Consider the following 11502-nt stretch of genomic DNA (forward strand, 5'->3'; position numbering starts at 1 on the left):
GCAGGACCGCCAGGTCCGTCCCACTTGGCGGGTCAGTGACTTCCCATCTTGGCTGGCAAACACCACAGCAGAGCGAGAGGCTTTTCTGGCAGGCAGAGGACGGAGGACGGCACCATGGCTCTGCCTGAGGGCCTGGCCCTGCCCAGGGTAAGTGCCCAGGGGTCCCCCAAAATGGGCAGGAGCAAACCAAGCCCCCCTTTTAGCAGAGGGTGGGGTGGGCAGGGCAAAGGGGTCTGGGCTCTCAGTTGAGGGGGTTCTCTCATTGCTGGGGAGAGCAATGGGTCTCCTCAAAGGTCGCTCCTCAAAGGTGGTGGAGGGTTTTAAGCAGAATTGGAGGGGGGGGATCTGAAGCTGTGATTCCTCCATGGCAGGGCAACTGGGCTAGATCACCCTCCCACTCTACAATTCTGTGATTTGGGTGCGACTGCTCAGATTTGAGCCCTGCCAGCTGGGAGCGAGAATCCGGTCTAAGGCCGTTCCTGCACCAGATATGTGAAGCAGGTCAGAGGATCCTGGGAACTGCAGTTTGTGAAGGGTGCTGGGGATTGTAGCTCTGCGAGGGCTAAACTACTGTTCCCACTTGTGTGTGTGTGTGTGTGTGTGTTTGTAGGGATGGAATGCACTTTGAAGGTGCTTTAAGGGTAAGGCAGAGGCTGGTGCCCCTTGTGCCATTGCACAACGACGGTCCAACACCCCGTGCCCCAATTTGTTATGGCAGGGGGAGTGGGCAGAGGGAAGCCCCCCAGCCACTGGCTTACAGGAAAGGCAGGGGCGACCTGGTGCCATTGACCATCGCTGGCATTTTTCTAAAACATGAAATGCCCTCCTCATTCTCTGCCTGGCGTCAGAGGCCTTTCCCAGCAAAGAAATGAGGGTTTTCCCCTTACAGCAAAAAACCACCAATAGTGTCTCTCACATATGTAGGAAGACACAGGGCTCTTGCCAGCAACTAAGTGCCCCTCCTGGGGGCAGAAAAAGGGCACCTAGATGAGGATATGGATATGGGATAGAACTCAAAGCCAGAGCTAAAGAAAGGAATCAAGTGCCCTTTGGATCCGTGCTTTCTGGGGGGGGGGGGCAAGCAGAAGCCCCGACAAGCCCCCAGCCGGTGACACTGATTAGCAGTCATGGCAAATTATTCATTATCATGATTTCATAAAATGTCTACACTTCTTAACTGTAAAGAAACCACAAAACCCTCCACACCCTCAAAGTGGTTTACATAAAGATAAAACTATAAAATCAAGAAAAGTTTACAAGAACAGTTTTAAAACATATAAAAAGTTAAAATACTGAAAGAGCTTTAAATTCACGCCAGCTTTTCAAGCATCTGGACAGACTTGAAGAATGTTTTTAGACAAGAATGTTTTTGGAAAGGTGTTAAAAAGAGACCAGAGAAGGTGCCTGTGTGGTATCAAGTGGCAGGGAGTTCCAGAGGGTAGGGGCTGCCACTTCTACTTCTTTCTTTGGCGATCTCTCATAGCTGAGTAAGATTTTCTTCCGTGAACACGGTTTTAACAGTGAGTCCGTAAGTGACTGTGGAGGCCGATTCTGGATCCGCACGTCCTTCCACAGTGGGCAGCATTTTCTCTTTGGCCTCCTGGGCCAGCCTGGCCTCAGCGCTCTCCTGCGCTCAGTGGTCGAGCAGCATATCCTCTCCTGCCTTCCTGAGCATCCCCGCACTTACTGGCCTTCCTTTGCCTTCCTCTCCCGCAGGGCAAATGGGTGGCCGCCGGGCACTTGCTGCTGCTTTGCCTCTCGGCCCTGGCACAGCCCGGTGGCCCCGCGGTTCCCTGCCCGGCTCTGTGCCAGTGCTTTGGGAACCTGACCGTCTTCTGCTCGGATGAAGGTCTGGAGGACATCCCCGAGGGGGTCCCCGCCAGCGCCACCCAGCTCTTCTTCGTGGGAGCCCCCCTCTTCTCGCTTCAGAGCGGGGCTTTCGCCAACAGAACCGGCAGCCGCCGCCTCGCCAAACTCGCCTTCCTGGGCAGCCCCCTCGAGTCTCTGGGACGCGCGGCCTTCGAGGGGCTGCCGGAGCTCCGCGAGCTGGAGATCTCGTCCAGCCAGCTGAGCGCCCTGAGCGGAGAGGCCTTTCTGGGCTTGGCCAACCTCAGCAGCCTCGCCGTCAAGTTCAGCCCCATCAGAAGCCTGGAGACGGAGCTGTTCAGCAACACGCCGCGCCTGGAAGCCCTCCACCTCCAGGGCAACGAGGTCGGGTCTCTGCCCCAGGACGTCTTCCGCCCGCTGGCATCCCTCAAGACCCTCACCTTGTCCCAAAACCACCTGGCGGAGCTGCTGGCGGAGGTCTTCGGCCCGCTTTCGGCCCTGCGGGTGCTGAAGCTGAGCGACAACCGCCTGGCTGGCCTCTCCGCCGGCCTCTTCGGCCCCCTGAGAGAGCTCCGGGAGCTCTTCTTGGACGGCAACGCCCTGGCAGAGCTGCCCCCGGGCACCTTCGCCCCGCTGAGCGCCCTGACGCGCCTCCACCTCCAGCACAACGCCCTGGAGCGCCTGCCAGCCGCCGTCTTCTCCGCCCAGCGCGACCTCACCTTCCTCTACCTGGACGGCAACCGCTTGGCGGAGCTGCCCGACGGGCTCTTCCAGGGCACCCCTCGCCTCGCCGAGCTCTCCCTGGCGGGCAACCGTCTCCAGAGCATCCCCGAGGGGCTGTTTGGCAACCTGGGCAGCCTGGCGTTCCTGGGCCTGTCGCACAACCGCCTCGCCCACCTGCCCGCCGGGGTCTTCCGGGGCCTGAGCGCCCTTGCCAGGCTGCAGCTGAGCCACAACAACCTCACCGCCCTGCCGAGGGGCGTCTTTGCCAACCTCACCACCCTGGAGGCCTTGGACCTGTCCCACAACCAGCTGGCCACCCTCTCGGAGGGGGTCTTCGAGGGCAACGTCATCCTGGGCAATGTGGCCCTGAAGGGCAACCCCTGGACGTGCGACTGCCACCTGGCCCCCCTGAAAGACTGGCTCCAGGACACGGACCCCCTGATCAACGCGCGGGCCTTGTGCAGGAGCCCGGCTCACCTGCAGGGGCTGAGCCTGCCGGCCGTGCAGAAAGAGCAGCTGGTCTGTCGGCGGGGCCTCGCGCCCTCCCGCTGCCGGGCGGAGCCGGGGATGGAGGAGACCCCCGCCGAACCCAGCGCCCGCCCTCCGTGCACCTACCAGGATCCGGCAGGTGCCATCCACCTGGCGTGCGACCGCGACGCTTGCCACCAGCTTAGCCTGAGTCTCCCGCCGGGAGAGAGCCCGCAGGAGGCAGGGCAGAGTTTCAGCAAGGGCTGGATCCTGGACTCGGGCTGCGGCGCCGTGAAGGTCCGGGTGGCCGTGAGCATTGAGCCCCTGCCCGGAGGGGAGGCGGTGGCACCCCCCTCGGAAGCCCCCTGAGCCCACCAGAGCCGTGCTGCATCCTCATGGGGACGAGGGAGGCCTACACTGCAGGGCTGTCGTCAGGACGCGCTTGGTATCATCACAGACCCTAACAGAAACAGAAGCCTTTGTGACCCAAATCAGGCTTTGTCTGTGTGGATTTATCTGCGGGTCTCCCCAGGATCCCAAAGGTCACCCAGTGGGGATTCTGAAAGCATGGATCCACTGCCTCCCAGGGCAGGGTGGAGGTGTACGTCTTGTAGGATTTGCTGCCTGAAGCAGCAATTATATATTTTGTCACTTTCATTTCATATAATAAACCAAGCTTTCTTTATTCCTTTTGTGTGGGAACTTCTTGTGGGCATGGGGTAAGGGTAGACACACATTCATAACTGGGCATGGGTTATAACTCTAGCAAAATAATAATAATAATAATAATAATAATAATAATAATAATAATAAAATAAAAAATTATGAAAATGGCCCACAGATAGTATTTAACACCTACCAGATTGGTGAAAATGTCTAAAAAAAGAAAAAGGTATATGTTGGCAGTGTAATGAAATTGAGGGATCTTTTAGTCACATGTTCTGTAAAATAATTAAGGAATATTGGGAAACTATATATAATGAATTTTAAAAGATATTTAAAAAACTTTTCCCCAAGCACCTGACATTTTTCTCATGAGGATGATAACAACAGAGGTCCCCAAAAAACAAGAGAGTTTACTACTATACACTACGTCCACAGCTAGAACCTTCTTGGCACAAAGGTGGAGAAGTCTAGTACAACATTCCTAGAGTGGACATGTAAGGGGATGCTTTGTACCAGCCAGCAGGTCAACTTCCTGTTTCCTCCTGGGCTGGGGCAAACTTCCTCTACATGTGCCTAGAGATGGGCGTGACCTTACCTGTCCAGGTAACACAAAAGGACAAGGCACAAAGCCCCCCCCTCTCTGGCTCCATTCATAGAAGAAGCAACATCTCCTTAGCTACAGATGCCTTGTTGCTTCCAGCCAACAGAGCACAAAGGGACTATCTCCTTATGGGATAGATTCCATGTGTATAACAAATTGGATGATTAAAAAGATGTGGATTACGCGGAGCAGCAGAAAAGCAAAGGAACCAGGAAAAAGGCGGAAGGGAAGTCATATGGTATATGTATAAAGTGGATGCTTGGGTTGTGAATGTGGTCCATGCAGAATGCACATTGACAACCTGCAGCGTTCTCAACCTGCAGCGGCGCGTCTGCACATGCGCAGGTTGCGTTTCGGCGCATGTGCGACCACTGAAACCTGGAAGTAACCCCTTCCAGTATTTCCAGGTTTTGGCGGTCCGTAACCTGAAAAAATGCAACCTGAAGCGCCTGTAACCCGAGGTATGATTGTACATGCTGTTTTTTATACGAAGTTTTAATTGGGACAGGGGGGTGGGAGGGAAGGGGTTAAATATGCTCTCTCTTCCTGTATTTGAAAATACAAAATGAAAAACAAGATAGGAAAAGGTAGTAAGGGAACACCTAGCTATCTTAAAGGAATTCAAATCTCCGGGGGATGTTAGAACTCTGCTAAGTTATAGAACTTGCTAGCGCAAGTTTGGAAGGATATTATTTAACAAAATATCCTCTCCTGCCACCCTGAACGCTCCCACAGTGCCCACTCAGGAAGAATGGCAGTGCAAAATGTTTGAATATGCTGAACTGGCTGGTCTGAGGAACAGGATAAGAGAAAACAAAGATAAGAAATATAAGGAGGAATGGGTAATATTCATTGACTATTTCAAGAACCAGTATAGACAAATACATACAGCTTAGCAGGTCTTGAGTAAATCCAGCAGAGCTGAAATAGAGTATTTAATAGGCAACAAATTAGATGATTAAAAAGATGTGGATTACACGGAGTAGCAGAAAAGCAAAGGAACCAGGAAAAAGGCGGAAGGGCAGTCATATGGTATATGTATACATGCTGTATTTGGTACAAAGTTTTAAGTGGGACAGGGGGTGGGAGGGAAGGGGTTAAATATGCTCTCTCTTCCTGTATTTTAAAATACAAAATGAAAAACAAGATAGGAAAAGGTAGTAAGGGAACACCTAGCTATCTTAAAGGAATTCAAATCTCCAGGGCCTGATGAGCTGCATTCAACGGTACTAAAGGAGCCTGCAGGTGTAATTTCAGAGCCTGTGTCTATTATCTCTGAGAATTCTTGGAGAACAGGTGAGGTCCCTACAGACAGGAGGCGGCAAATGTTGTCCTCATCTTCAAAAAGGGGAGAAAAGGAAGACCCAGGTTACTACCAATAGGTGAGCTTGACATGGATACCAGGAAAGGTCCTAGAACAGATAATTCCACAGTTGGTCTGTGAGCATGTAGAAAAGGCTATACTATACTGGGACGCGGGTGGCGCTGTGGGTTAAACCACAGAGCCTAGGACTTGCCGATCAGAAGGTTGGCGGTTCGAATCCCCGCGATGGGATGAGCTACCATTGCTCGGTCCCAGCTCCTGCCAACCTAGCAGTTTGAAAACAAGTGCAAGTAGATAAATAGGTACTGCTTTGGCGGGAAGGTGTTTCTGTGCGCTGCTCTGGTTCGCCAGAAGCGGCTTAGTCATGCTGGCCACATGACCCGGAAGCTGTACGCCTGCTCCCTCGGCCAGTAAAGCGAGATGAGCGCCGCAACCCCAGAGTCGGCCACGACTGGACCTAATGGTCAGGGGTCCCTTTACCTTATACTATACTGAGATGCTTAAATGTTTCTTGGGTTGTCCTTGAGTCTTCCTGTCCACTTGCCACCTTTTCCTGCCTCTCCAGGGTGGCCTGCCCCACCCTTGGAGAACCCCTGTGCTGGAGGGGTCCCATCTAACTCTGCAATTCTATGGTCCCAGAGGGACCCTTCCCAGTTAAGAGCCGGGCCCAGGCCTTGGCTGATGCCCAGTTTTGTGACAAGGATTCGTCACCTGGGACCTTTATCTCACCAGGCAGACCTGCCCAACATCTGCACAGGGCAGATCTTCGCCTCCCGGGTGCTGGATGCCTCCCTCAGATAAGGCTGGAGGCGCTTCGCTCGGCAGCCTGTGCACGACTCTCCTGGCTCAGCAAAATGTCCGGCAACCGACTTTGGTAAGTGCTGAAAGGCTCCCTGGGGCTTGGAAGGAGCTTCCTCCCTGACCTTCTCCAGCCCATCTCTCTGCCCACCAGGCTGCTGCTCTGCTCTGGGCTCCTGCTGCCTTGAAGGGGGCTCAGAGCTTCAGAGCAGGGGTAGGCAACCTAAGGGCCAAGCGGCTCACGGGGGTCATTTAACCGGCCCACAAGCTGCCCCCAAACAGAGCCGCCTGCTCGGCAAGTGCCCCCACGCTGCACTAAATTGGCACAGCATGGCACAGGGACTTGCTTCTACGGCGCCGGAAATAGTGTCTGCGCAGACACAGACACTGCTGGAAATTGCGAGTGTGCATGCTCACTCACATGCACAATCCAACCCACAGAGGGATCTCTGCTGGAGTGAAGCGGCCCAGGCGAGGTAAACCTTGCCAACCCCCGGTTCTGAGAGACCGGCTCACCCGCAAGAGTGCCAAAGCTCACCTGCATCCACTCGGCCGCCTCCAGCGGTGGAATTGGCAGTGTAATCCCTGTTCGGCATTTTCAAGATCTGATCTATTGGGCTGTGGAACTCCCTGCCTCTTGAGATCAAGCGGGTGCCTTTGCTTCCCTCTTTGGGGCACCTGCTAAAAAGCCTCCTTGTCTAGGCAAGCCTGCCCGGCTGTTTAGAAATGTTGCTGTGAATGTGAATCCATTTTAGCATTTTAACACTCTGTATGTCTGCCTGATTTTCTTGTTTTATCTTTCTGTAACTGCTTTGAGGTTGCTGTTTTTTAAGGAAACAAAAACTGTGTATAAATTTTGTGAACTAAATAACGGATCTCCACCTGTCAGTTCCCTTGCTGTGCACACGTGTGTGTGTTTTGTGTGCTTGTGTGAAGCTAGAGCAGCTGGTTTGCATTCAGAACATGCAAGTTTCCATCCCCTGGCTGAAATTTGGGAGAGCTTCTGCAAGTCAGTGCAGGCAGTATGGAGCTATATTAGAGGGACGGCAGCTGCCTCTTCTCTTTGGGGAGAGAGGACCCAGCTGGAGGGGAAAGGGTGGTGGGGAGGATCAGGATTTTTCTGAGTATTTTAAAACAACAGTTGTTTCTAGTGGTTGGGAGGGAAAATATAAGAGAGCCGTGAGTCAGAGGCGGCAGCTTCCCTCCCTTGGTTAACCACGATTCTTCCTCTTTGCCAGAAGTCCTGGTTTTGGGGTCGGAAGGCTGGTTGTGGGGGGAATGGAGGCTCAGGGGTCTGGAGGGGAGAAGGCTTTGGCCCGGAGTCAAGGGGCCAGGTCTGCTCCTTGTTTGGACTCCCCAGTGTTAACGGAGAAATCCGAGGGCTCCCTTGGACAAAAAAGCAAGGAGACCAGCCAGGAAACTATCTCATAAGGAGACCGTCCCTTTGTCCCCTCTTGGCTGGAGGCCAAGAGAGCATCTTTGGCTAAGCAGATGTTGCTTCTTCGATGCATGTGGTCAAAGACAGAGAAGGCTGCCCTGCCCTGTGCTTTTGTCCTTACCTGCACAGGTGAGGCCACACCCACCTCTAGTCACATGCAGAGGAAGTCTGTCCCAGCCCAGAAGGAAACAGGAAGTTGACCTGCTAGCTGGACAAACATTCCTCCCCATGTGTAAGCATCTTCACTCTAGGAATGTTGTATTTGATTGCTCCCACAAAACAGCAGATTGTGAAGGAGCTGAGCGTGTGCGTGATGCAGCAGACCCCAGGAATCCGGACGCTCCAGCTGCAGAGAGGCTTGCCAGATGTGCACTCTCTTGGTGAAAAGGCTAATGGACACCTCTTGCTTTCTTCCAGGATGGTGCCCACAGTGGCCATTGTCCTCCTCCTCTGCCTGGCCTTTGGAACTGGCCAGAGCCCGCCCGCCTGCACAGGGGCCTACGACTGCCCCAAGGCCCACCAGGAAGTCTACACCAAATTAAGGGACGTGACGGAGATCCCAAAGACCGCCAGCACCATCATCACCGAAATGATCTTTGTGCAAACCAGCCTAACAGAGATCAAGAGCGGAGCCTTCCGGAACATGCCCGGCCTGCAGAAAGTCCTGTTCATTGGCAACAAGATCCAAACCGTAGAGGTGGGGGCCTTTGATAACTTGGAGAAACTGGATGAGCTGGAAATCACGCAGGCCGAGCTGAACGACCTCCCTGTGGGCACCTTCCGCTCTCTTCCTCGCTTGCAGAAACTGAATCTGCGGGACTCTCAGATCAAGGGCCTCCAGAAAGGACTCTTTGAGGATCTCGGGGAGCTGGAGGAGATCTACCTGCATATGAACGAGATCCCTTCTCTCCCCGAAGGCGTCTTTGATGGGCTCTCCAACCTGACCTTTTTGCACCTGGCCAGGAACAAGATCGCTGCCATCCCAGAGGACGTCTTCAAGGAACTTCCTCGGCTGAAGGTCCTCCGGCTGTACGAGAACGAGATCAGAGACCTCCCGGAGGGGAGCCTGGACAGCCAGCAGGACCTGACGGAGCTCGGCCTCCAGAAGAACAAGATCCGCACGCTGCCTCCCAGGGTGCTGAGGAACAAGCCCAACCTGGAGAAGCTCTTCCTGGAGCACAACCTCTTGGAGACCCTCCCGGATGAGGCCTTCTTCGGACTGAGGAAGCTGAAGCAGCTGACCCTGGCTTCCAACCGGCTGAAAGGTCTCCCCGGCCGGCTCTTTGGGCAGATGCCTTTGCTCACCCAGCTGGACCTGAGCAAGAACGCTTTGCAGGCTCTTCCAGCGGGGGTCTTTGCCAACCTCACGGGGCTCACAAAGCTCACCTTGTCCCACAACCAGCTGGCAGGCCTCCCTCTCGGTGTTTTAACAGGCCTCCGCAAACTCTCTGAGCTCAACGTGGAGGCAAACAAGCTCTCGTCTCTGGAGGATCTCCTGCCACCTTCCCTCCCGGGGCTGAAGACCCTGAGGCTCCGCCAGAACCAGCTGGAGACCATCCCTCTGGGCCTCTTTGACAGCTTCACGAAGCTCACCTCCCTGTATCTCGGGGAGAATCCGTGGAGGTGTGACTGCCTCCTTCTCTACCTCCACCGATGGATGAACAGCAATCCCAAAAAAGTGAAGGACGCTGCAAAGGTCATGTGCGGAAGTCCCAAGGATCTGCTGGGCAAAGCAGTCAGTTCCTTGGCGGAAGATCAGCTGGTTTGCCCAACGACTCTGCCCATTTCAAGCAGCGCTCTGCCCACAACAACTTTCCCTCCTCCTGCCACAACAAGGATGAGCACAACACTCCCCCCATCTCCTAAAAAGGCCACCGTTGCTGCAACCACCTCCGTTTCTGAGCCTGCCACCACCACAAATGCAGCCACAACCCTCCGAACCACAGAGGCTCTGACCTCAACTCCTCAAATCACCACCTCTGAGAGTCTCACTGAAACCTCACAGACCATGACCACCAGCGATCCGGCAGGTGCCATCCACCTGGCGTGTGACCGTGATGCTTGCCACCAGCTTAGCCTGAGTCTCCCGCCGGGAGAGAGCCTGCAGGAGGCAGGGCAGCGTTTCAGCAAGGACTGGATCCTGGACTCGGGCTGCGGCGCCGTGAAGGTCCGGGTGGCCGTGAGCATTGAGCCCCTGCCCGGAGGGGAGGCGGTGGCAGCCCCCTCGGAAGCCCCCTGAGGCCGGCATCCCCTGCCCTGCCAGTGTGGCCCGGAGAGCAGGGGGGGGGCCCTCCGGAGAGAGGGGGCTCCAGCCCCACCAGAGCCGTGCTGCATCCTCATGGGGACGAGGGAGGCCTACACTGCAGGGCTGTCGTCAGGGCGTGCTTGGTATCATCACAGACGCTAACAGAAACAGAAGCCTTTGTGACCCAAATCAGGCTTTGTCTGTGTAGTTTTATTTGTGGGTCTCCCCAGGATCCCAAAGGTCACCCAATGGGGATTCTGAAAGCATGGATCCACTGCCTCCCAGGGCAGGGTGGAGGTGTACGTCTTGCAGGATCTGCTGCCTGAAGCAGCAATTATATATTCTGTCACTTTCATTTCATATAATAAACCAAGCTTTCTTTATTCCTTTTGTGTGGGAACTTCTTGTGGGCATGGGGTAAGGTAGACACACATTCCTAACTGGGCATAGGTTATAACTCTAGCAAAATATAGTAGTAGTAGTAGTAGTAGTAGTAGTAGTAATAATAATAATAATAATAAAATAAAAATTAATGATGAAAATGGCCCACAGATAGTATTTAACACCTACCAGATTGGTGAAAATGTCTAAAAAAAGAAAAAGGTATATGTTGGAAGTGTAATGAAATTGAGGGATCTTTTAGTCACATGTCCTGTAAAATAATTAAGGAATCTTGGGAAACTATATATAATGAATTTAAAAAGATATTTAAAAAACTTTTCCCCAAACACCTGACATTTTTCTCTTGGGGAGGATAACAATAGAGGTCACCCCAAAACAAGAGAGTTTACTACTATACGCTACGTCCACAGCTAGAACCTTCTTGGCACAAAGGTGGAGAAGTCTAGTACAGCATTCCTAGAGTGGATATGCAAGGGGATGCTTTGTACCAGCCAGCAGGTCAACTTCCTGTTTCCTCCTGGGCTGGGGCAAACTTCCTCTACATGTGCCTAGAGATGGGCATGACCTTACCTGTTCAGGTAACACAAAAGGGCAAGGCACAAAGCCCCCCCCCTCTCTGGCTCCATTCATAGAAGAAGCAACATCTCTTTAGTTAGAGATGTCTTGTTGCTTCCAGCCAACAGAGCACAAAGGGACTATCTCCTTATGGGATAGATTCCATGTGTATATATGTTTGTAACCTAAGTCTGCCTTCTGGGATCCATCTGTGAACTGACTGAATGTGAGTAAACTTCTCTTATACTTTTTACACAAGTCTGTGTCGTGTCCATTCTTTTAAAGAGGGATATAAGGGAATGACCAGGAATCTTATATTGAAAGGCTAAAACTAGCCTGCTGCAAGCTAGCCGCTGTGCAATTTAAAAGGGGGATGTTAGAACTCTGCTAAGTTATAGAACCTGCTAGCGCAAGTTAAGAAGGATATTATTTAACAAAATTGTGGGATGTAAACA

General features: G+C 53.3%; 2 protein-coding genes across 2 annotated transcripts; both read left to right on the forward strand.

The window, feature by feature from the left end:
- The first annotated feature begins 48 nt into the window (after positions 1–48).
- LOC309533126 (uncharacterized protein) lies at positions 49–3703 on the forward strand. Its single transcript, XM_082224288.1, has 2 exons — positions 49–147; positions 1717–3703. Exons 1-2 carry the CDS (start codon positions 115–117, stop codon positions 3385–3387), a joined length of 1704 nt encoding a protein of 567 aa, XP_082080414.1. The 5' UTR covers positions 49–114; the 3' UTR covers positions 3388–3703.
- A 2676-nt stretch (positions 3704–6379) lies between these two features.
- Positions 6380–10473, forward strand: LOC309533113 (uncharacterized protein). Its single transcript, XM_082224230.1, has 2 exons — positions 6380–6483; positions 8263–10473. Exons 1-2 carry the CDS (start codon positions 6464–6466, stop codon positions 10082–10084), a joined length of 1842 nt encoding a protein of 613 aa, XP_082080356.1. The 5' UTR covers positions 6380–6463; the 3' UTR covers positions 10085–10473.
- Positions 10474–11502: the final 1029 nt, after the last annotated feature.

Source organism: Podarcis vaucheri (genome assembly GCF_965113315.1).
Source record: "Podarcis vaucheri genome assembly, chromosome: 5".
NCBI lineage: Eukaryota > Metazoa > Chordata > Lepidosauria > Squamata > Lacertidae > Podarcis > Podarcis vaucheri.

Coding starts and splice junctions, on each gene's coding strand:
- LOC309533113 (XM_082224230.1), top strand. CDS start 6,464: ATGTCCGGCAACCGACTTTG. Junction 6,484..8,262: donor ATGTCCGGCAACCGACTTTG/GTAAGTGCTGAA, acceptor GCTTTCTTCCAG/GATGGTGCCCACAGTGGCCA.
- LOC309533126 (XM_082224288.1), top strand. CDS start 115: ATGGCTCTGCCTGAGGGCCTGGCCCTGCCCAGG. Junction 148..1,716: donor AGGGCCTGGCCCTGCCCAGG/GTAAGTGCCCAG, acceptor CCTCTCCCGCAG/GGCAAATGGGTGGCCGCCGG.